General features: G+C 37.8%; 1 protein-coding gene across 1 annotated transcript; it reads right to left on the bottom strand.

Annotated features, from left to right (window-relative positions):
- Positions 1–4805: 4805 nt before the first annotated feature.
- Positions 4806–5783, bottom strand: LOC145946661 (zinc finger protein 862-like). The gene has a single exon (XM_083056422.1). It carries the CDS (start codon positions 5781–5783, stop codon positions 4806–4808), a length of 978 nt encoding a protein of 325 aa, XP_082912548.1.
- Between the last annotated feature and the right edge of the window lie 21400 nt (positions 5784–27183).

The raw sequence follows: 27183 nt of genomic DNA, 5'->3' as shown, positions 1-27183 counted from the left end.
CTAAATTATCAAGTCAAAATAATAAAACAGTTGAGTCATCTGAAAGTATCAATGGATTGGAAAAAGATGTCACGAACCTACGCGAAATTCTTAAACTTTTGAGGTATGCTAATAATATTAGTTTCTTATATTTCTTTCAATTTATAAATATTTATTATAATTTGAAAATGTTGACTATAAGTTTATTCAAAATTCTTATGTCAAACATGCTTTTAAATAAAATGTTATTGAAATTTATTTATGGTATTATACCAATAGAAAATCTTATGTCTGTGAAAAGTTTATAGTAATCATGTATTATGTATTATTTTTATTTTATTACATGTACGTACAATTATATATTTTCTACGTTACAGGCAACTGATGGAACAAAATTCTAAAATGTTATCTGACATAAAAACTTTAAAAGGGCAGCATATATCATCGATGCAAAACAATTTATATAAAAGACCAGATGGCTTTCCATTGAAAACGGTAGAAGAATTTAAGGAACTAGAAACTGATACAGATCGTCTGCAAGAATTGGTATTTATAATATGCTTTTAATCGAACGACATATATTATAATAAATATCATAATGGATCAAGCATTCAAATAAATAAAGCTGAAATTAATAGTTTATAAAATTAAGAAAGATAGTTGTTCTTTAAGACTAGTCATTTATCTTAGAGCAGAAAGATGCCACTCTATTAGCAATCAATTGTCCTATTAGATAATTGGTTGCGTTCAGCAGAGAAAGTTGCTATACAATAATTGTAAAGCAACTTTCTCTGCTGAACGCAGCCAATACTATATAATTAAATGCTATCTTAGAATTGACATATTGATGAAATATATAAGATACAACTAAAACATTTTTTAAAAAGCTTTCAAAAATATAGCTTTCACAGTAAACTGTCAACATATAGCTTTACATGGTGCTGTACAAAGATATATGCTTGGTCTATATGATATTAATATTCTTTGCAAAAAATATATACGAGGGAGGTGACTTATTTTAATTTATCCACTCAAATATCTTTTTCCTATGCTTTTTACAAGAAACTTTTTAACAAAAGTTGTAAGATTGCAAGGAGAACTATCTATTGATCCTCAATTGGCCTCGTATGGCGTCTTTCAAGGTCATTTTAAAGTTAACTTTTTAAAAATAAAATTACCCTAATATATATAATAATTTTATATAAATTGATTCTTTGTATTCTGCATAAAAAATTATAAAGATAAAATAACCAAAAATTGAACGTAGTTTACAAGATATTTTACCTCTCAATCTGACATTTTGGTATATAAAAAATTACAAAATAAAAAAAATCAAAAGTCTTGTAGGGAATAGGAGGGGTAGCTTTAGGTAATGATAGGATTTGGTCGCTTGCGTATGCTGACGATATGGTTTTACTAGATAATAATTAGATAATAATTTATTTATTTATATGGCTATTTTATCCTTATAACTTATAACTTTTTATGCAGAATATTACAAGAAATTTATTTACATAAAACATTTTGAGTAGTTTCATTTTTAAAAATATAAATAAATCTCACCATTTATCTACATTTCCCTTCAATCAGAAATTTATATAAATTTAAAATCATACTATATTATCGTATGCAATTAATTACAACTGCGATTTAGTGCGATTATATATATTTATAATAAAAAATGGAAAAATGTTTATATTTGTTTTATTTGAATATAAATGCATAACGAGAAGACTAGAGGAGACCGGGGCTAGTAGGCTCAGTTCAAAGATATTATAAAATACCTCTTTTGTTATAAAATATATATTTTTTTGTTTTGAACACGCGTTTTAGATTGGTTATCACTCTAATTAAATAAAAATATATTATATAACTAATTTTTATCAGATCTATATTGATGTTTTATTTCTTCTAATATAACAATATTGATATGTGTGCAATTGAAAACTATTAAAATCATCAAAAAAGCCCGATCTCTAAAAGTTAATAAATTATATAATTTTTTCCGTGATTCACGTATATGGCACCACTGTGCGACATCTCTCTCGCGCTATCTCTCTCACGGTCCCTAGCCTCGCGCTATCTCTCTCTTTCGTATACCTCACGCTCTCTCATGAACGCCTCGCGCTATCTCTCGTAAACGCCTCACGCTCTCTCTCTTCTAAGCGTTCTCATGGTCCTTTCCGCAGGTATAAACAAAACAGTGTATGGCGTATAGCATTACGGTGAGCGCTGATGTCCAACCGCTCGAATTTATAAACAGATATTTATTACTACGATTTATCTGAGGGGTTTATCTGAGGGGTTTATCTGGGGCTGAAGCTTATGGAGAGAGGGTCTGTCTCTGCGATGTTCATCACAAAGTTTAAAGCAGTCGCCGAGCTAAGTATCGCTAAGTGTCGTCGAGCTAAGTTATTAAGTGCAGTCCAAAATGCCTTTTGGATCGGGAGACATTTTGGACCCAAATTTTTTTTTAACAAGAATGTCCTTTAGGACTTCATGAAATAATAGATATAATATGTTGGAAGACCCACCTGCTAGAAAATTTATTGAGGACTCTGTTTCTTATATTCACAATGCCGGTAAGTTTTTATTATTATATAATAAATTTGTTTATTAATATTATCTACTAAATTTGTCGATTTTCAGAAGATAACCGAGGAATCCGTCCAAATCGGTGGATACCTTAATCTTCGGCATATGGAACAAGTACGAAATTATCGGTGGTGCGATCGGTGGGAATTGGCCGAGCTATGGGACGACGCGGAGGGGATCGTGGAATGGGCACAGGATTACTGGTGAGTCACCAGTATTGTGAGACGGGCCGGGTTTTCTCGCGCATGCGCGGCGGACATAGCATCAGTGAGGTATATGTACAGATAAAAAGATGTACCATGATCACATAATTCTGCAAAATTTTTTGTAATATAAGGAAAAATTTGTAATATATAATTAATAATACAGCATACATATGCACAATTATGTATATATACATATATATTGTATTATTAAATATATATTTTTACATATTACGTATTATTACATATTTTTCTTCAAATTACAAATAAAATCACGTATGTTTATATGTATTTACGTATGTGTGTAGTAAATGCGGGAAGGTTACTAAAATAACTTTAGGCCAAATTAATAATAAACAAAATAAAATATTTTATTTGGCAGAAAAAATTAACGAATACCAACATTTGTTGCAAGGATAAGGAAAACTGCCAAAAACCTTATCAGTATTCGTGAAACAAAAATATATTTATAAAATTAAAAATAAATTTCTTTAGATAAAAAAAATAATAATAATTTTATATTAAATATTAAAATATAATTCATATTAATTAATATTAAAATAAAAAAAAATAATATCACATGTTACAATAAAATAATTACACATTAATTAGACGCATATTACAATAAAACAAAAAATATTTATAATTATTAAAAAAAATAAAAGTATTGTATTATAAAATTAATAATCACTATACACAACAATTATATTATATTATATTTAACAATTATATTATATTATATTTAAATATTATATAATTAAATAATTTTTAATTATTAAAATAAAACAACTTAAATATTAAATAATAAAATTTAAAAAACTTAAAAATAAAAATATTGCACATTTTTTATAATCTTATACAACAAATAAGATATATCTGAAACAAAAAATAATTATTAATAATAAAATATATATACATGTAGCATGCATTATGAAATATCTACTTGACTTCCTTGAAATTAAAACTTATAGTGCAAAATAAAATTAATAAAAAGCAAAAATAAAAATAATGAAGCAAATATTAAACATTATCAGATTTGTGTTTTTCTCCATATAAATTTAGTGCATTATGCAATTCGAGATGTCTAGAATCTATTTCAAAATTAATAGAATTGATATTCTGAGCTTGAAAACTAGACCGAACTATACAAATTGATGAAACTGTTTCATTCGCTAATCGATTTCTTTTTTTATTTTTTGCGTCCGTTACGATAGAAAATATTCGTTCCGCCTCGGCATTTGAGTGAGGAAAAGAAAGAACTATTTCAACTAATGATTCTAAATTTGGAAACATCTTTTTTCCATCAAAATTTCTAAATTCTACAATATTTTTCCACATTTCATCTAAACAAACTAATTCTTTTTTTTGTTCTTCACTAAAAACTGATGGTAAAATTCGCCATTCGAAAGCTAAATTTATAATATCAACATGATTTATGCGTTTCGCGATAAAAGTTCAATCTTTAATTTTTAATCTACTTTCGTCATATAAAGCAACTTTAGGATCCAAAAAAATTAATTGCTGGAAGAGTGTATCTCTAAAAGGCAAACGTTTAAGTATTTCTCGAACTGCAGTAATGTAAAAATCCAAACATTTGACTCTAATTTGTTCCGCGCATTCCAAAGATAACGTTTCCAAAAAGCTCTCACATTCGGGTCCTACATAAACATTTTCTAAACTTTGATAATTATTTTTATCGTTTATATCTAAATTAATAATATCTTTCAAAAGATCAACTTTTAAAAAATTTTGAGCTATCTGTTTAATTAATTGCAGACTATTTTCAAATAATTTATGTATTAATATATTACGCGACTGAAATAAGGCATTAAAATTATTGAAAAAATTTTATGAATATTTTTAAAATAGCATATAGGCTTTAACAGAATTATCATTGAAGTACTCTAAAAGAAGTCCGGCAGATTTGACTTTATCTTCTATTGATGTTAAAACGAAATAATTTTTCAAAACTTCCCAGTTATCGAGAAGTCTGACAACACATTTATGCAAACAAAGCCACCTCGTTTCTCATAATTTTAATATTTTACATCTTTGGACTTCAAAAAAATCTTGAAATTCACCCAAAATTGCACATCTTTTTGCACTGCCCGAAATATAAGTGGCAACTCCTCTAATCAAACTTTCGCAAGAAGAAGGTAATTTAGAACAAGCTTTGCTAGCAATAAGCGCGGAGGAATGGCAAATACAATTTAACGTTATTAAGTGTGGAACTTCTACTTTAAGATGAAACATAAAAGAATTATTACATCCAATCATAACGGATGCATTATCGCACGCCATTCCAACAATATTTTTAATCGTAATTTCTTTATCTTCTAAAAAATTTTTAAATATTTGGAAAATTTTACTCGCGGAACAATCAGTAGCATCTAAGGGTAACAATTCTAATAATTGTGTTATAATTTTTTTATTTACGGGCGATACATATTTAACAAGCAAACACATTACTTTATTATCAGTTATGTCTGTACTTTCGTCAATTAAAATGGAAAATTTACATGTTTTTAAATGTTCAACAATTTTCTCAATTTCGCGTTTCGCAATTACGTGTTTAACAATATTTGCACACTTATTTCGACCAAGTGTAAGATCTTGCACAACTTTGGGTTCTATACAAATATTTTTTATCAATGGAATAAGGTGATCCGCGGTATAAAAAGCTACATTATGCTCTGCAAAAAAAACTGATAATTTAATTTCCGCGCGTTTTACTTTATTTTTATGCGTTAAAGTACTATTATTATTATTATCGGTGGCTTTATAATTAGAAGAATTAAAATTTTTTATATGTTTGATCGTCTGTGAGTGCTGAACTAAATCTGTTTTACAACATCTGATAGTTTTATTGCATGCAATACAAAGCGCTTTATTATCTGTAGGATGAGGAGTTAACCATCCTTTAAAAATATTCTCATCTAACCAAGAATTTTGGAAGTCTCTAATTCTGCGTTTTTTAATAACTCCTTTTCCAATTTCATTATCCATATTATATTAATTATATTAATATTAACTTATCAACTAATACCTAACCTGTGTTGTCCGTTCAGTCTTCCCGCCAAGAGTGTCGACCGTCAGCGCCCTATCTCCTACCACCTCTTCACTACAGATAGATACATCACTGCTAACAGCCATTATGGCCGCGCATGCGCGAGAAAACCCGGCCCGTCTCACAACACTGGTGTGGGGTCGTGTTATATGTAAACATTGCGTAGGGAATCCACTCGTCCCAGTCTGTTTGGTCGGCGTTTATATAGTGTCTTAAATATTCGGCTAACGTACGGTGTGAACGCTCTAATGCTCCGTTGCTTTCGGGATGATAAGCTGTTGTCTGAATTTTATCGATTTTAAGTAATTTGCACGTATTCTTAAATATTTCACTTACAAAATTTGTTCCTTGATCGGTTAGAATTTTTTCGGGAATCCCGTATTCAAAAATTATTTTCGTGGCGAATTCTTTCGCGATCGTGTTAGCTTCTTGGTTTGCGATCGGTATCGCTTTGCTAAATTTGGTTAAATTATCTTGGAAAGTTAGTAAATATTTATTTCCGTTATTAGTAATTGTTAATGGTCCGACTATATCTAGCGCGCATTTTTCGAATGTTTTATTCGGCGTGTCCGTAATAATGAGGGGTGCTTTTACTCGTCGCGATAATTTATTTTTCTGGCAGGATTCGCATTTCGAGATATATTTTTCGACAACTCTTGTCAATCCTGGCCAGTTAAGTTTTAATCGAATTCTTTTTATTGTACGTTCGATTCCCTGATGTCCTCCTGTGGGCGCATCGTGATATTCGTAGAGTATTTGTTGTTTCTCCTCTTCGGTATATACTCTTGTGTTATCGGCGAGTTTTTCTTCTCCCTCTTCTTCCTCTTCTTCTACTTTGAAGATTTCTCTCTTTCTTCTCTCGCTTGCATCTCGAGTTACGTGTCGGCTTAGCGCGTCGGCGTTCGCGTTTGCTCGTCCGGCCTTGTGAATTATCTCGTAATCGTATTCTTCTAATTTTAATCTCCAGCGGATGAGTCTTGATCCGGGGTCCGTGACGTTAAATAGCCAAATTAGAGGTTTATGGTCGGTTATTATTTTAAATTTTGTTCCATAGACATATGGTCGAAAATGTTTAACTGCCCATACGATTGCTAACAATTCTTTTTCGGTCGTATTATAATTTTGCTCTGCCCGAGATAACACTCGGCTGGCGTAAGCGATAGGTCGGTCATTGCCTACCGGTCCCTGTGACAGCACGGCTCCGATTGCGTAGTCGGAGGGATCGGTGGTCACGTTGAATTCTTCGATGAAGTCCGGATATTTTAACACTGGCGCGGTCATTAATTTTTCTTTTAGGGTGTCGAACGCGATTTGTTGTTCGTTTCCCCATACAAAAACTTCCGTCTTTTTTGTTAATTTTGTTAACGGTTTCGCGATTCGCGAGAAATCTTCAATGAATTTGCGATAGTAGCCCGCTAGTCCGATAAACGATTGTATGTCTTTTACTTTTTGTGGCGTCGGAAAATTTTTTACCGCGTCTAGTTTCGACGGATCGGGTAATATGCCGTTCTCGGAAATAATATGCCCTAAGTATATTACTTCTTTACGTAAAAATTCGCACTTTTCCGGTTGCAATTTTAAATTATGTTTTCGTAATCTCTGTAGTACTTCCACGAGTCTTTTGTTATGATCCTCTAAGCTGGATATATTACGATGTCGTCGAGATAAACGAGACATCTGAGTCCTTGTATCCCTGTTAGTACCGAATTCATTAATCGTTGGAAGGTCGCAGGCGCGTTTTTTAATCCAAACGGCATTCGGTTGAACTCGTAGTGTCCATAGGAGGTTGAAAAGGCGGTTTTATTTTTATCGCGCTCGGCCATCGGTATCTGGTGATATTCTGATGCTAGATCAAGCGTCGTAAAATATTTGGCGTTCCCTAACTGGTCCAATATATCGGTAATATTAGGCAGAGAAAATGAGTCGCCTATAGTTAAATCGTTAACTTTCCGGAAGTCTACTACTACCCTGAGTCTTTGTTTTCCTGACGCATCGGCTTTTTTCGGCACTACTAATAATGGAGCATTCCATTGACTCATGCTTGTTCTAATAATTTGGTCTTTTAGCATTCCTTGCACTTGCTTATTTACTTCTGTTTTATGCTCCTCGGGAAGGCGGTATGGTCTTACGTTGACGGGCGAGGTATCGGCGCGCGTGTTTATCTCGTGCTTTATCGTCGCGGTGCATGTCAGTGGTTCTTCATTTAAATGAAATATATCGCTATACTCTTCACATATCCGTTGTACTGAGCGTTTTTCTTCGACGTTTAGATGATCCGTGCGTAATAATTGTCAGATTCGTTCGTCGCGCGTTGACGAGTTATGAGTGTCGCCCGTATGTATCGTGTATACTTTGTGTGCGTTATCTTCACATATGTCTTCTACGGTTACGAGCGGCGTACTAATCTCTACGGTCTCGTCGGTTGTATTAATTATACTGACGGGGCACACAAAATTTTTTGGTTCTACCAGGCATCGTCCGATATATATTCCCGGTGCTGTTTCTTCGGCCTTTATCACGCCTATCTTATTACGATTCGTTGCCGCTTGTATTATCGTTTCGCTACGCGGTTTTAATTGAATTTTATTGTACGGTCGTAATTTTAATACGGCGTTTCCTATTTGAATCTCCTGTTTTTTGTAATCGCACGTGACTTGTTGCTTTTGTAGAAAATCGATTCCTATGATCCCTTCGTATTCCATTGGGAAGTCGTTCTTTACGACATGAATCGCGTGTTTGATTTTTCGGCTGCCTAGATCGATAGTCGCGTAGAATTTTCCTATCGTTCGCGCTTTATGCCCGGTTATGCCGATCAAAGTAATTTTGTCGTTGTATGTCTCGGTTTCACCTTTCAGATGTTTAACTTTTATTAGAGAGACAGTAGCTCCAGAATCGTAGAGCATGTTAATCTTGCCGTTCTTTACTTCGCGTATAGGTAGAGTTATTAAATTCAGGCTCGCTGCTCCACGAGGCGTCTGTCGCACGTGAATCACCTGATATTCTATCGCGCGTGTCTTTTTAGTCTTTTCTTCTTGCCGTTCTTCCTCGTCACTGCTATACTCGGATTCGGTATCTTTTTCGCGATTGCGGTTTCTTACGGTTTTCAATTCTATTAATGCTTCGCGATTTTTTATTATCAGTTCCCTTATCGCGGTCCGGTGTATTTGTCTTCGGCCTTCCATTTAGAGTCCAACACTCGTCGCGATTATATCCGCGTTTTTTGCAATAATTGCAGAATTTCTCTACGGTATTTGCGCGAGGGGGCTTGTCCGGTCTTGGGAACGCGTATTTACTGCTGCGGCAATCGCGTCCGTAATGTCCCGTTTTTCCGCATTTATAACATTGCGTGATTTTATGTTACTTTGTCGCGGTTGTTGCCCGGTTTTACCTTGCGATGCATTTGTCGTTCGCGATGTGTTAGATCCTATTAGCTTTTCTTCTGCGGTTGCGCCCGTTATTGCTTCTTGGAGTGTTGTGTATCGTTGTGATCGCACGAGTATTTTCAATTTGTTACGTAACCCGAATTGGAAATTGAGTAATGCTTGGCTTTGTATGGTTTCTAAAATAGCACGCTTATATGTGCTCGAACGCTTTTCTCCCTCAATCATTGAGCTATATAGTTTTCTGGCAAGTTTGTCGACACGTTGTCCGAAACTCTGTGCCGGTTCGTTAAAGTTTTGGTTGAGTGAATTGAACTCGATTTGTAAATGCGCTGTACTTCGCTTACTTTGGTAAGAATTTTCGAGTTGATCCTTTAATTCTTCGAACGTTTGAATATCTCGTGTCTCGAAATCTTGCATGGCTTTTCCCCGTAATTTGGTAAATAATATTCCTTGGATTAAATCTTCCTCGTCATCTGGGTGAATATTTTTAATTGCGTACGTACAGGAGTTTACAAATTCTTGTAGTTGTGTTCGCGTTGTGCCGTCGAACTCCGGTATCATTATTCGCGCTTCCTTTAGTGACATGTAGCGTTGTGAGGCATTCCGCCGATTTCGTATGTCACGCTCGGTTCGTCCGTAAGCCATACGAGGCTCGTGCTCTTCGTCCGAATCTCGATCATAAGCGCGTTCGCGGGATCTAATCTGCCTATTGTAGCGCCTATCCGCTCCTTGTTCGCGTGTGTGTTCGCGTAGATTCCGTCGATCTTCTGCGTCTCGATTGCGAGGGTAGTCGCGGTGATCACGTTGATTATTTCGGTCTCGCTCGGGAGTGAGTTCGCGTAAATCTTGCCGAGCGGGATCCGTTAGCGCACGGTGCGATGGCGCACAACCCGATAGCACACGAAAAATTGAACACAATTCCCGATAACCCACATCCCTTTAGCACACATCCCGATAGCACACAATGCAAAAGGCGCATCATCCCGATAGCGCACAATGAAAAAGGCGCATTATCCCGATAGCGCACAATGCAAAAGGCGTATTGTTCCGATAACACACATCTCGATAGCGCACTGTGCGATAGCCCACAGCCCGATAGCGCACGGTGCGATAGCCCACAGCCCGATAGCACACGGGTCCGAAGCACCCCCCCACCCCACCCACCCCACCCCCTGTGTGCTATCGGGCTGTGGGCTATCGCACCGTGCGCTATCGGGATGTGGGCTATCGCACCGTGCGCTATCGGGCTGTGGGCTATCGCACCGTGCGCTATCGGGATGTGTGCTATCGGGCTGTGGGCTATCGCATCGTGCGCTATCGGGCTGTGGGCTATCGCACCGTGCGCTATCGGGATATGTGCTATCGGGATGTGTGCTATCGGGATGTGTTATCGGAACAATGCGCCTTTTGCATTGTGCGCTATCGGGATAATGCGCCTTTTTCATTGTGCGCTATCGGGATGATGCGCCTTTTGCATTGTGTGCTATCGGGCTGTGTGCTAAAGGGATGTGGGTTATCGGGAATTATATTAAGTTTCATGTGTGCTATCGGGCTGTGGGCTATCGCACCGTGCGCTAACGGGTCCCTCCCAATCTTGCCGACTATCGTATCTCTCTTCCGCATCTTGATTACGGGTGTGTTCACGGAGATGTCGTCGATTATCGCGGTGCCTATTTGCATCCCGTTTGCGTGCGCGTTCGCGGGAGCTTTGACGACTGTCGTCTGATCTCTCTCCGCGTGACCTCGAATCGTGCATTTTGTTTATTTCCGTCCGCATTTCAATTCGTAGGTCTCGTAGGCCTTGTAATACGTTGCGCATTAAAGGGTTTTCCTCTTTCGCGTTGTTTTCGACGGGTGTCCTATGTTCGGCGGGTGTCCTGTGTACGTCGACTTCTACGCGCTTTCCGCGCTCTATAGTTTCGCGTAGGCGACCAATTTCGCGGTCTACAGCATCCACGGATACGTCCGCTGCATTTGGTGGAGTGTGCATTACCGACATGTTGTCTTCGTTAGAGTCAAAATCGCTACTATCGTACGTAGTTGACCATCCGCTTTTCTGTGACGCGTTGCTAGGGGTTTGGCTTGCGCGTATTTTAATTTCCTCTTTATTTTCGTTATTACCGTCTGTTCGTGCCTTTATTATGCTTTCGTCAAAGCTATCGAAGGGGAACTCGCGTTTAACAATGACGTTCGCGGGTAATTCGACTTCGCTTTCGCTTGAATATTCGTTCTCTAATTTTCTACGAACTCGCTCGAGTCTTTCTACAGTTAATGATAACGCTTGAATCGCTCGTTTGGCTGAGTCGCTATGTAGCCAAGATTTGTTCGCTATCGGTTTCGGGGTTGATGCAACTCGATCGTTCGTGGGCTGATAACAGCTGGCGGGTTGGTGCTTGTGCTTGATACGGCAGGTCGTCACTCGGTGATGACACGTTGTCCGTGAGATTGTCGCAGGTCGGCGTTGTCCTTGGCGATCCTACTCGATTCTCAGCTGCTTGCTTATCGCTCTTCGTACTGCGTGCGTTGTCCGTCCTTCTCTCTCACTGTACTGTGGCTTCTACTTATTTCCGTCAGCTGCTTTTCTAACTGGCGTGCCTGCTTCCACACGTTATGTATGTGTGTATATTGCCGGTCTTAATTTTTAATATACTGCTTTCTATGTTGTCCGTCGATTATTTCGACGTGCCTGATTTTTCTAATACTTTTGTATTGTTTTCAGGTCTTCAGGTTCCTGCTGGTCCTGGCGGTCCGTCGGCGCGATCCCACCGCTGCCACCAAAATGTTGTGCCGCCGTACGGCACTGGGGTTACGCCGAATGAAAAGGATGAGAATCCTCGGGTAGCACAGGATGTCGTAGGAGTCAGGGATGTGTATAATTAGAAATATACACTTTTTATTTCAATTAAATAGAGTTTTCACTTTATTCTCGCCCTTCTCTCGATTTAGAGGTATTCTTACAGTAGTCGGTTGTTAGTTATTAACCGTTTCGTATTAACTCTGTTTAATGATTCGATCTTTTATTAGCTATTTCGTTACTTCTGATTTAGATCTTAATTTACGACTGCCTCGCGGGCTGACTCTCGGTCTTTTATATTCTTTGTTTCTTGGATTTCTTTCGGGAGAGGCCCTTGGAAACAGGTCTCTGATTGGTTAGTAATATTCACGCGTTTTTGTTCTAACTGCAAGCGAAGCAGGTTGAAGTCGCAGGTCTTCGCTTGCCTCTCGCGGTTTCCGGTGCTTCGCGCGTGTCTCGCTGCGTTAGCGTTTTCATGCGACGAGCGTTTGTCGAGAGCGCTCTTTTATAAAAATGTTTTACAGTATTCTATAAAGATATTCAGTAAATTCTAATTTCTAATAACTACTGGTTATAGTTCGGGCTATAATAGTAGTGAGCGTGACGTAAACTATAGATTTTTTGTACTGGCAGTGAATATGAAAACTCAGCTTATATTGTATAGTTGAAGGAAATAAATGGCGCGCGCGAAGCGCGCGCTTTGTAGTGTTCTAGTATATTTAAAAAAACCAATACATATTATATTAATCAAACTATTTTCTCTCTTAATATAACATTGGATCATATTTCAAACAACAAATAGATTTTTTGATTGAAGAAATAGAAGAAGAAAACAAATCTTTCAATGTGATGCCGACAATATCTCGATTTTATTTCTAAATCAACGGAGAGATAGTTCTGCATTAATCAATAAGTGAAAATCGAAAAAGGCAAGATCGGGACTATGTACCGGGTGTGGTAAAACTTCCAAAAGCTCCAGTAAGATGTTTTAGCTGCAAAACAAAGATAATTAACAAAGATAAAACAAAAATTAAAATGATTAAAATAAGTTTTCGAATTTCTTTTTAGTTCACGGCCTCTTTTATGAATATTTTTGCTTAAACACTATAATTGACGACTACACTCTATAATAATCATTTCGTTCGGTTTGAATAGCTCATAATAAAACACGCTTCTCTGATTTTATCAAATGTATTTGTTTATCATTAATATTGAAATTTCCAGTCCGAAAGCTTTGGAACTAACAACAAGATTAGCCTGTGTTACAATCTGCTTATTACCATACATCTCACAAATAATTTTATTTGTTTCAGTAATACTTTTTCCGCGATGAAATTAGTGTAACATACAATGTTAGATACACACTTTTTTAATTTCCATTTTCAATTAAATTAAAAATATGATTAAATTAACATCTACGATTTATCATTTGTAGAAACGAATGCAAATTAATTAAAAATATTAACATAAGAAAATAATGAATTGAAAAATTTACTCATTTAGATTTTGATGGCGTTTAAATTTAATCCTAAGGATTTATGCACAGACCTAATAGTTTAACAATGTTATTTTTATGTAATCATGTATATATTTTTTAAAATATATAATAATTTAAATATATGTTTATATATATATATATTTAGATATACATATATACACACGTATACATGTATATATATATACATGTACACGCACCGGCAGGAATGGTGTCCGGCGTTAGATGTGTGAATACCTGTATGCCAACCGAAAGTTATACGCACACATATATAACGCGACATACGTGTCGCTTGAAGCGCGGCGGAGACCAAGGAGCAAAGGAGAAAATAGTAGGGGGTACTCCAATTTTGCATCTCTTTCATACATCGCACGATCGAGAGAGAAAGCAATGCAAGACGTGATAACCGCTAGTGGTGTCCAATAGCTGTCTCACTCACTCGACGGTCGAACGGAGGGAGTGCGAGTGAGACGGCTATACGGACACCGCGGATGGCGCTGTCTTTCGTACATATTACATATATTGAATTCTCCCTCTCTCCCTCTCCCTCCCTCCCTCCCCCCTCTCTCTCTCTCTGACTGATCGGGTTTCGAAGTGTTAAATTTGTCTAGGGTGAATGCGCTTAGGGCAATAGTTGATAGGCACAGCGAGGCAATATCAAAGCTTTTATTAGGTGGAAAGGAGACGTTGGAAAGAAGAACGACAATCGAGGCTGCATTCCGTTCTTGTAGGGATGCATTTATGGAGGTGTCCACGGTGTTGATAAACATGCAAGAGGAGAAATCTGCATCTACGAATTTTTCAGCGACGGACATTAAGAGAGTGATTGTAGAAACGATTGATGACCTTGGACTTAAAAAATCACCGAAAGCGAAGAATGAATCTTGCGATGTAGGAGGCGGGAGCAAAAGAAAATCTTCACGTTTCTATGCTTCTGCTGTCGGATCATCGAGAGGTGAGATACGAGTGTCGCGAGGACTAACTGTAGAATTAACGAATACTACCAGCTTTCTGGTGATACCCGATGAAAAAAAGAGAGAAAAATACGCCTCGTCTCAGGTTACTAAGGAGACTTTGTGTAAGGTGCTTAAACCAGCTGTATGCGGCTTAAAAATAAATAAAATAACATATGCTCGAGACAAGGGTGTGAGAATTGAGGCGCTTTTGCCTGACATCGAGAGGATCAAGGCTCATCCGGGTTTAATTGAGGCTGGTCTCAAGGTGTGTGAGAGTACTAAATTAAATCCTAGAATAATTGTTTATGGTGTACCTGCTGAAATGACTGCTGTTGAAGTAAAGGATGAATTGGTGGCTCAGAACTTGGATGGTGTTCACATAAAGGATGTCAAGGTCATTTATACTTTTAAACCCAGAAAGGACAAATATACTACGAGCTGTATACTGGAGGTCACGCCAGCTATACGTAAGGCGCTTTTTAAGAGCGGTAGGATCTACCTGCTGCGTTATGCAGCATGCTCGTTTGCGGACCACGTCAGGATTACACAATGCTACAGATGCCTTGCAGTTGGCCACTTTGCTGCGGACTGTAAATCGGAAGCTGCATGTATGTGGACACTGTGCGGGCAACCACGAGATGAAGGACTGCAAAAACAAAGACCAGCCACCTAAATGTCGGAACTGTGAGCGCTATCATAAAGACCGGATGGAGGGGCAACATTCTGCGAGGGATGCAGTGCGGTGTCCATTTCTACGTAAGAGAATAGAGGACAGGATTGCATATATTAATTATGACTAATGCAAAGATCTTGAGGACATTAAGATATGTCACATTAATTGTCACATTAATTGTTTCTCTTTGTTTCTCTATGCACATTATGATGAGTTCTTGCATCATTTCAATGACTCTGATTTGCATATAATCTGTATGTCGGAGACGTGGCTTCGACCTTCTATTACGGATGCTATGGTGAGATTACCTGGTTACTCTCTCTTCAGATGTGATAGGGAGGGAAGAAACGGAGGTGGAGTAGGTGTCTATCTGACGGATCGTCTTCGAGGCTCCAATATCTGCTGTGCAGCGGGGACTCTTACTGCAAGGCCTGAATACATTATCTCGGAAATTTTATTCAACAACTCGGCTAAGCTATTACTAGCGGTAGTTTACAGGCCTCCAAACTCAGGTTACCTAAATGAATTTTTTCAGGTATTCTCAGACCTTCAAGTAAACTACAGGCATTCGGTCATTCTCGGGGATTTCAATGCGGACATGAATCAGACAACGTTTGATAGTCAACAACTCGGAACTCTTGCGTCGTCGTTGAACTTACATTTTGTACCTTACAAGTCGACTCATCACCTGAGAGACTCGAGTACACTTTTAGACCTATGTATTATCGATGATCTGGAAAAACTCAAGGGCTATGGACAATATGAGGTGACATTTTTGTCAGCTCATGATTTGATTTATATAAAATATGACCTCAAGGTGCGACGTCGAGACGTTAGAAGCATTCTCTGCAGAGATTGGCGCGGTTTGGATAAGGACTCCAATAATAATACTAGGAGAGTTCTAACTCAGGGGCAATGAGGGGGGTGAGAGGCGAGGGGAACCCATGGCGCGGGGGAATGAAGTCACGCGGGGAGGGGAATGACGTCACGCGGGAGGGGAGAATGACGTCACGCGGGGAGGGGGAATGACGTCACGCGGGGAGGGGGAGGCGTCCGCGAGGTTGGGGGCCGCGGGGAGGGGGAAGCGTCCGCGATTTTGGTGCCTGGTCCGCGAGGGATCCGCGGGGAGGGGGAGGCGTCCGCGAGGTTAGGGTCCGCGAAGGGTCCGCGGGGAGGGGGAGCGTCCGCGATTTTAGGGTCCGCGAGGGGTCCGCGGGGAGGGGGAGGCGTCCGCGAAAGACCGCATGAAGCTTTGTTGGTGAGGGATCTGCGGGGAGAGGGGAATCCGCGAAAGACCGCATGAAACTTTTTGGGTAAGGGGTCCGCGGGGAGAGAGGAACGTGAGAGAGAGATGTCGCGAGAGAGACGTTCGCGAAAGAGAGATAGCGGTAGCGAGATGATGCGGCGATGGAGAGCGCGAGGCGCACGCGAGAGAGATATCGCAAGAGCGAGAGAGATAGCGCGAGATGACGAGAGGTAGCGAGATGACGCGAAGGAGAGCGCGAGATGACGAGAGGTAGCGAGATGACGCGAAGGAGAGCGCGAGAGCTGATGCAGCGAAGGAGAGCGCGAGGCGCACGCGAGAGAGATGACGCAAGCGAGGCGTATATGCAAGAGCGAGAGAGAGATGTTGCGAGATGATGCGGCGATGGAGAGCGCGAGAGCTGATGCAGCGAAGGAGAGCGCGAGAGGCGGACGCGAGAGAGACTTTTTTATAATATTTATAGTAATTTTAATTAATAAGATTTTAATAGGAGGAAAGGAGAGAGGACCTAAAATAAGAGGATTCTAAAATAAACTATATTTTTAATATTTAAAATAATTTTTATTTATAACTGTGTGTGTGTATTTTACAAAATGTTTGTGTGTGTGTATGTGTGAATTTAAAATTTAAAATATATAATATAATATGAATATAATATAAAAATATAATAATAATATAATATGAATATATAAGAAAAAATACAAATAATAAGATAAACAATATAAAATGTAAAATATAATACAATAATTATAATATATAAAAATATAAAATATATAAAGCGCGATGGTGGCTGCGAGGTGGTGTCGGCGGTGACTGTGAGGCGGCAGGGCGAGGTGGATGCGGTTTCTGCATAACAAAAAAAAAAAAAAAAAAAAGTTTTTTTTAATTAATTTAATAATTTTTAAATATTTTAATTTAGTTATTATAAAATTAATGAGACTTACCAAAAGCAAAACTTGTTTGCCATACAACCAGGATTGAGTTCTGTTACACAGAAATTTTGAACTCGCCAATCAAAATAGTCGAGTGGAGAATGATACAAATTATGCGTAAAGATGCAATCATACAGGTTTTTCGTGTGACGTTTTTTTTTTAAAACCTATTTCACGCCCGTGTATTGCCTGCACGATTGAATTTACTGGAGTGTTTGTCGATAGTGCTGGAACATTGGTATCTACGCTTAAGTAACGTCTGCGTAGCGATCTTCTTATTTCTTCAAGTCGCGCGATTCGAGCGGTCCGTGACTGCAAATTTCCAATTAATAATTTCTTTGGGTTGATTTTCATTACGAAAATTCTCATTAGTTCTTGTGGGCATTTTCCTTCTAACAAGTCGATACATCCATCGCACTCCAACTCCCATTTACTATAACTCACTTTATCACTTTCAGTCGGACGCACTGCAAAATTTTCTTCTTCAAACCGAACAGCAAATTTTAACACATCTTTTTCCAGCGATGCAATGTATTCCTCCAGAGTTAACATCTTTACAACACGTTTTCCCTTCAATTAGAGTATATCTTACAGTTTCATGCAACCGCACAGCACGAGCATGTGAGTATAAGTCTGCTACTCTATGACACGACACATATATTATAATGTTGCTCCCCTCTTGATTTTAATTCTACATCTCTCTTGTTCTAACTGGAGTATCATCTAGCTCATCATTTTTTTTTTTTTGAAGAGTTTTGCTGATAATGCATGTGCACATCATACTATTCATATACATATAGAACAGGGGCGGGAAAGAAATAATTAAACACAGTTTAACAGTAAAATAATTTATTTGTTGCAAGCATTATAAATAATTTCATTTATAGCACAAGTTATCAATTCACAATCTATAAGTGATTCGCTATTAAACATATTACTATCACGTATCGCCTTTGCGGCATTGCTCACATCGTGGATATTATCACATTGTAAAATATTTACAAATTGCTTAAATTTTTCATTAACACTATGAGTATTCTCACACAGCCAGGAATACATATGATCAATACATTTGTCGAAATCGAATAAATGTAGTAACGTTGATGGTTTCATGTACAAAGAATTATCAGATGAAGTAATTTTTATAATTTTTGAAGTATACATGTTAACCGCTTCGAGTGTTAGATCACTAATCCATAGCGGAGTTTCAGTTAGCTGCTCAATGTCTGCTCGTTTCCGCATTAGAGATTTCCATGTTTCAATGGGTAATATTATTTGATTGCCTCGATTATCACCGAGAGCCAATTCCACATAGGATATTATTCCGACGCTGATTCCTATTTCCAAATATTTGTATGATGTTGGGGTTAAGACGTATCTTATTCCAAGTATACGAGCCGCACGATGAGATGAAACGCTACAAAAATTTTATTGAAAATAATTATTTAACAACAAAAAAAAGTTGTTTATTGAAAAATTCATTTAACAGATAATATTGAAACTTACTTGTCACTTGTATTCTTAGACATTTCTTGTATTGGAACGTAATAATTCATGCTGGCGGAGTACATTTTTAAAAGAACCTTTCACATAAGTGATTGATACAATACTAAATCATTATTACAAGTTTTTATTGATACAAAGCAATGGGGTGGGGATTATTGCTGACGCAAAATTATTTTCAACCAATCAAAGCGCCGATGCACGGCTGCTATGACATCATCCTCAATGAAATATTAAATGTAAAATAATGCAACATATCCAAAATTTCAAGCGTCAATGTACGACTGCTATGACATCATCATCAATGAAATATTAAATGTAAAATAATGCAACATATTCAAAATTTCAAGCGTCAATGTACGACTGCTATGACATCATCCTCAATGAAATATTAAATGTAAAATAATGCAACATATCCAAAATTTCAAGCGTCAATGTACGACTGCTATGACATCATCCTCAATGAAATATTAAATGTAAAATAATGCAACATATCCAAAATTTCAAGCGTCAATGTACGACTGCTATGACATCATCCTCAATGAAATATTAAATGTAAAATAATGCAACATATTCAAAATTTCAAGCGTCAATGTACGACTGCTATGACATCATCCTCAATGAAATATTAAATGTAAAATAATGCAACATATTCAAAATTTCAAGCGCCGATGCACGGCTGCTATGACATCATCCTCAATGAAATGTTAAATGTGAAATAATGCAACATATCCAAAATTTCAAGCGTCAATGTACGACTGCTATGACATCATCCACAGGTGTTCAAACCGTACGTAACAAAATCACAAGAAAATGCAACATAATTAAAATTTTCGAGCGCCAATGTACGGCAGCTCTCATCTTGAGATGAATCTCGCGAAATGTACAAAAATGTATCAATTTCAAGCGCCAATGTACGGCTGCTATGATATCATCCCCAGGTGTTCAAAACGTATGTAACAAATCACAAGAAAATGCAACATAATTAAAATTTTCGAGCGCCAATGTACGGCCGCTCTCATCTTGAGATGAATCTCACGAAATGTGCAAAAAATGTATCAATTTCAAGGTCGATACATCATTCGTACGTAACAAAATCACAAAGTGCAACATACTCGAGTGCCAATGATCTCTACAATTAAATAAAAAGGATGGTAAAGAGGCATACCATGTTAGTATCATTGTCAGAGGTTCAGCAAGAGCATCTCAAAAATGGCACAATTGGAAGCAAGTTTGTTGGAGCAAGCCGCAAGGGTGAATTCGGTGGAAGAATATATTGTGTGGGAGCAGCAATGTGACGAATACATCGAATCACTGGAAGAACAAAGTCGAATAAAACGTCCACGATTACCGATCGGAGTTCGACAATCGCTTGTCTCCCAAATCGCACGTCTCGAAGGGTTGAAGAATTCGGTACGCAGACGTTTTGTACACGCAGGTGCCGGAAGCAGTTCGCGAGACATCGGACTCATATGGCGAGAGATTGATACGGCGTTCGAGAGCCGCATCTTGACTGGTGCGGTGATAAACAGCAACCACATCGAACCTCGTCAATTTCTAGAGGATGCCAAAGACATTGTGATCGAACACGTGCAAAAAGTGTTGCAAAAACACACTAGTGTAAAAGTGAACACTATATTTAATGGTGAGTTTGTGTCAGGCGATAAGCGCGCTAATAAAAGTGTCAACACTAAAAACTTTGAAATCTTTCGCACCTCCGATTTACATGATTGGTACAAACGCCGCGTTATCGAGCCCACACTAGCATCGCTAGAAGAATTTCAAGAACGTGATAGTGGTTGGGCATTATCGCGAATAAACAATTTAACTGTAAATATAAACAAGTATAATTTAATGCGCGCGGGATGCCATGTTAAATTGCCGCGAGAAATAATGAACAAAAGAGCTGTAGTGAACGTGCAATCTAAAGACAATGCATGTTTCGCGTGGGCGGTGGTCGCTGCTCTGTACCCCGCAGAAAGAAATGTGGAACGGGAATCATCATATCCGCATTACACAACAGTGCTGAATCTCCAGGACATTGAGTTTCCGATGACGTTGAATCAAATTAAAAAGTTTGAACTTGCAAATAACATCACCATCAACGTTTACTGTATCGAAGAAAAGAACATTGTCCCAATGCGTCTCAGTGAGCAGTCAGACACGTCAACTTGCTGTACGTGGAAGACAGCAACAACATTGGACATTTCACATGCATCAAGAATCTCTCCCGGCTCGTGAGCTCGCAATTGAGCAAACATAATGGTCAAAAATATATCTGCGATCGGTATGTATATTTATTGCAAATTATATTTATTGTAAATTATATATGTATATAAAATAAAATTGTTTATAATTGTAATTTTACAGATGTATGCATTATTTCGGGTCTGAGGACAAGTTGCAGTCACATATGGTAGACTGCGGAGAGATAAATGACTGCGCTATCCGGTTACCGAGCGATAAGGACAAGTGGCTCAGCTTCACCAACTACACTAGGAAAGAACGAATTCCTTTTGTCGTATACGCAGACCTCGAATGTGTGCTGACAAAGACGAATAAGAAGGAAGAAGAAAAGAATTTATATCAACATCACCAAGTATTTAGTATAGCATATTATGTACATTGCTCATATGACGATTCATTATCCGAATATTATTCTCGTCGTAGTGTAGATTGCGTTTCGTGGTTTTCCAAACAACTACAAAATTTGGCGCAACGCGTAAAGAATATTTTAGCAACTAACGTCCCCATGGTAAATTTAACATCAGACGAGTGGGAAAAATTTCATAGCGCGACGCATTGTCATATATGTGAGAAACCATTCATGCAAGATAACGATACACGCGTACGCGATCATTGCCATCTGACCGGGCGGTACAGAGGTCCCGCGCACTCAAATTGCAACTTAAATTATAAAAACTCTTTTTGTATTCCAATAGTATTTCATAATTTATCCGGTTACGACTCACATTTCATAATTAAGGAAATAGCTACAGCGTTCGAAGGGGGAATCGAATTACTTCCAATAACTAAAGAAAAATATATATCATTTACAAAAAATGTTCAAATTGCAGAAGACAAATCCAGAAATATTAAATTACGTTTCATCGATTCATATAAATTTCTCAATACTAGTCTCGACAAATTGGCATCATTTCTAAGTAACGATAAACTCAAAAATTTAAAATCAAAATTTAAAAATTTATCCACCGAAAATTTCAATTTATTAACACGGAAAGATGTCTTTCCATACGAATACATCAACTGTTTTGAAAGGTTGCATGATACGTGTCTACCACCGCGCGAATCATTCTACAGTTCCTTGACCGGTGACACAGTATCCGAGAACGATTCGGCGCACGCCGAAACCGTATGGGAGCGGTTCTCCATTCGAACGCTGGGCGAATATAGCGACTTATATTTAAAAACTGACGTCTTGTTATTAGCCGACATTTTTGAAAATTTCCGGGATAAATGTATTGAGAGTTATGGGCTCGACCCCGCGTATTACTATACTCTCCTCGGGTATACGTGGGATGCCATGTTAAAACATACAAATATTACGTTCGAATTGCTTACCGATATCGACATGGTTATGTTTATAGAACGGGGTATACGCGGCGGTCTAAGTCAATGTTCAAACAGATATGCACACGCTAATAACATGTACATGCAGTCGTACGATTCATCGAAACCATCTTCGTATCTAATGTATTTTGATGTAAATAATTTGTATGGATGGGCAATGTGTCAACCGTTGCCATATGCAGATTTTCGATGGGTCGATGACATGTCTAGTTTCAATTTATCATCTATCGCGCTCGATTCGCCTACAGGCTACATCCTTGAAGTAGATTTAGAATATCCACAATGTCTTCACGATGCGCACACTGACCTACCGTTTTGCCCGACACGCGACAAGCCACCAGGCAAGCGGGAAGATAAGCTGCTCGCGACATTATATGATAAAAAGCGTTACGTGATACACTACCACAACCTGCAGCAATGTATGCGTCACGGTCTTCAAGTTACAAAAATACATCGCATATTACAATTCGCACAATCTCCATGGCTTCGAAATTATATCGAACTTAATACACAATTTAGAATGCATGCAAAAAATGATTTCGAAAAAAATTTATACAAATTGATGAATAATGCAGTATTCGGCAAAACGATGGAAAATGTGCGTAATCGTGTTGATGTAAAACTCATCACACAATGGGAAGGAAGATACGGTGCAGAGGCAATGATTGCGAAACCAAATTTTCACAGCAGAAGCATCTTTTCGGAAAATTTAATTGCCATAGAATTACGTAAACTCGAAGTAAAATTTTATAAACCAATCTATGTCGGTATGTGCATACTCGACATTTCGAAGACATGTTTATACGAATTTCATCATGAATACATGTCACCACTGTATCGAAATAAATGCCGGGTAATGTACACCGACACAGACAGCCTAATATACCACATCGAATGCGAAGACGTATATGAGAATATAAAGCGCGACGTAAGCAAATTTGATACGAGCGATTACACTGCGGACAATGCGTACGGTATACCGCTTGTGAATAAAAAGGTGCCAGGTCTAATGAAAGATACCAAAAATAACGGTGTGATTATGACCGAATTTGTAGGGCTTAGAGCAAAAATGTATGCATTACGAGTGAATGGTAAGAAAGATACCAAAAAAGTAAAAGGTGTCAAGAGTAACGTTGTCGCGAGAACGATAACGTTTGATGATTACACGCGGTGTTTGAATGAAGAGATTGAAATGACACGTAGTCAGTCATGTATAAGATCGAAATTGCATGAAGTATACACCATTCGCGAAACGAAAATTGCTCTAAGTCCTCACGATGACAAGCGGTATATCATACCTGAAACCACTGATACATTACCATGGGGACATTATAAAATACCTTTGTAAATAATATTTGTTGTAAAATATGTATATTTTGTATATTTTGTATAAATATGTATATTATATGTATATTTGTATTTATATAAATTATTAGATAAATATATTGTAAAATAGTGTACAAATATTTTAAATAAATGTTTATAATAAATTATTTTTATGAATCCATGAGTTGTGAGATTTATCCAGTCCCAACCATTTCACATAAACATCATCGCCTTTTTTCCGCAAAACCTTTTCCACGAGATATACATCGGGATTTGCAACATGATGTAACTCGTACTCGTAGAATCCTCCGGCGATGGAATTTCCGCGCAAATCTTCAAGTATATATGTCGCAGGATTAGTTTTCTGCACTTTGATAATTTTAAATATTTCAGTAGTCCAATTTGGTGTATAACCTTTTTCGAAGACGGTCTTGAATTTACTCACGCGTACCTGACAGCCTACTTTGAATCTTGCCGGAGCAGCAATTTTTATGTTACTGTATACCGTATTTAAAAGTTTTTCGGCAATCTTCGGAGTAACATCGATAGGTTTCATACCGATAGTGCGATGTTTTCGCGCATTGTACTCTGCAACGAGTCGGGACAGCGCGTCGATCCACTTGTAATTACCATTAAGTGTAAACATTTTCCACATATTGTTCTTTAAAGTACGATTAAATCGTTCCACTACTGAGGCTTTCATAACAGAATACGTCGAGTAATGATTGATGTTGTGTTTTTTTACGAGTTTCTGCACATTTGCATTGTAAAATTCTTTCCCTCTATCGGTTTGTACGTTTCTCGGACATCTCTTGCTATCTCGAATTATCTCAGCGATAGCGTCAGCTGTTTCGCGTCCGCTCTTATTCTTGAGCGGCAGAGCTCATGCATACTTGCTCAACACATCGATGACGGTGAGTATGTAATTGTATCCTTTGTTGACTCTTGCATAAGGACGCATCTCGACCACGTCAGCTTGCCACAGGTCGTCGTATCCATGTACTATGACACGTCTACGCGGAAAATTTCTTCTCGCTGGAGCGTGCAATTCCTCCACGAGTAGCTGCTTTTCAGAGGTGTTTGATCGAGGCATATTTGTAATAATGTGATATAATTTTCACGTACAGTTCTTTATGTATCTTTTGATGTAGTCTGCGTTACAGCCATTTTATCCAGCGTTAATAATAGCGCCTGCATATTCCTTTCAAGCCTGATTATTTTTTTCTCAATTTCTTTCTGTTGATCTCTCAAAAGCTTGACACTCGCTTCGACATATCGTTTGTTGGCTGCATCATTATCATCTTCCGGTTGCGCTACACGTCGTATCTTGCGCGACCTTGCCTCATAGCCGGAGGCTGTTAGACACAGAGTATTATCGCGCATGTAATTTCTTAGTAATCCATCCCATTGATAATATGAATTATTATTCGACGTTCCAAGTGATAATCCAAATTTATTAATCGACATTTCGATACCACTAATATTGACAGACTGACTCGTATCGTGGATGTATAACTTATTTTATAATAATACCAGCTTCGTAAAGTTCCTCGATAATCGATAATATTTCATTGCTGTGGGCGTTGTTGCCGGCTTGACGTGAAACTTCGAGCAATCGCAGACGATCTACCAACTCGTTGGGATCATTCCAATGCACGTAATCAATCTTATTATTGTTTAAGATCATAGCACGCGGTATACCTTTTCCAGATTTTTTATCAGAAAATAATGGTGCGATTATATATTTATATTTGTATCCCTTGTTACCTAATACAGGCTGATTCACATTACCATTTCGTCTGTGAGCATTTGTTCTTATTAATATACTTTTGTAGTTTTGCAAGTCATTCGCAGTATATATTTCATCGTCGGGAATTCTCTTGAAAACCAACTCGTAAAGACCTGCTATTCCAACGTATTTTGATCCATCGATAATTATATTATCATTTTTATCCACATCGAAATTTTTATTACCGAGCGTCATTCCTTTGTCGATAAATTTAACACCGTATACGTAATCCATCTTGGAATTTTTATCTTGACTCAATATAGCGGCCACATATTTTTGAGCAAGTGGACCCAGGTGATTTCGCAATGAATTTTGACCCTCAGATGTTTGTAATGAATGTTGAATTGATGTCACAAGCGATTCAGGTGAAGTCTCGTAAATTTCCTCGGTAGATGTCTTATCATGCATTAATTGCCTTGGTTGTACATCTTGTATCGGAGTAGAAGTAGTTGCATCCAATAATTGTTGCATTCGCCTGCTTTTGATTCGTTTTGGAGTAGAAGTTATACCGCTCAATGATATATTTGATCGCTTTGTTTTAAACTCTTTTTTCTCTCCGAGCATACTCGATGATTCAATCTTTTCTTCACCAGACTCAACACCGACTGTATTTTCAACAAGCTGTTTCAGAGGTTCAGAGATTGGTTTAAAATGCCTCTCCAATGCATCGTCCTCCTCCATTTTACCAGTTTTCAAGGAACGATATTTTTTACGGATTGAATCGCTCGTTTTCGCAATCTCTCTCACAATCTTTTCACGATCGTTATTCATCATGTTGCAATTTAGACGTTGCTCGATCAATGCCTCGAAAGCGACTAATTGCTTTGCGGTATTGCAAATTCATTAAATCCTTTTCTATATCGTCCATTAGTCAGCGGACTGTCCTTGTCAATCGCCGCGAATCCATATTTATGTTGCCAACATTTCTGGCAAAAAGCGCGAAAATTATCGTAAGACATATCTGTATTTACGTGATCGTTGTACACATGTTCATTGTCCCATCTTGTTTAAATAAAATTAATAAATTTGCATTGTCACGTATAAGATGCTTGGGTATCTTGGCATACGTTTGACAAAGATAGAAACAGTCGACGCTCGAGTGTCGCCCCATTGCAAAGTACTCTCTTATCGTATCTTGCTTGTCACATGCCACGTCATCAAAGATAAAAATGGAATTCGGAAGCGCCTCACTCGGTGGAATGACATCGCTATTATTAGAGAATGTAAAATAACCAATTTCTTCTATCGGTGATAGCAAATTTTCCAAATATCGATATTTCGGTTGTTGAAGCGATTTCGAGTATACGTACACGTTCTCGAAGCAAACGCCGTGCGAGCTTTCTATCAAACTAATCAACGCGTTAGTTTTACCACAATTCGAAGGACCGCAAATGATTCCGCGTATAGTATTCGGCAGTATGTTTCCATGTCTGCGTATTTCTTTATCCGACATCAACCGTGTTTTATCGTCGAAATTTGTAACTGTGATTATCGTCGATTGCTGAACGAACCGCATGTTTTCTCTCGAATGAATGAATGAGTTATGGAGAGCCTATTTATAGCTGCGCGGAACCATGAATCACTCAGTATCGAAAAAATGTTTGTTCTGCTAACAAGTGCTTCCGATATTCAC

Source organism: Prenolepis imparis, unplaced genomic scaffold (genome assembly GCF_030444845.1).
Source record: "Prenolepis imparis isolate NDT839.2.m4 unplaced genomic scaffold, iyPreImpa1.0 SCAF_18, whole genome shotgun sequence".
In the NCBI taxonomy this organism is placed as follows: Eukaryota; Metazoa; Arthropoda; class Insecta; order Hymenoptera; family Formicidae; genus Prenolepis; species Prenolepis imparis.
This window is presented reverse-complemented; position numbering and strand designations above follow the sequence as displayed.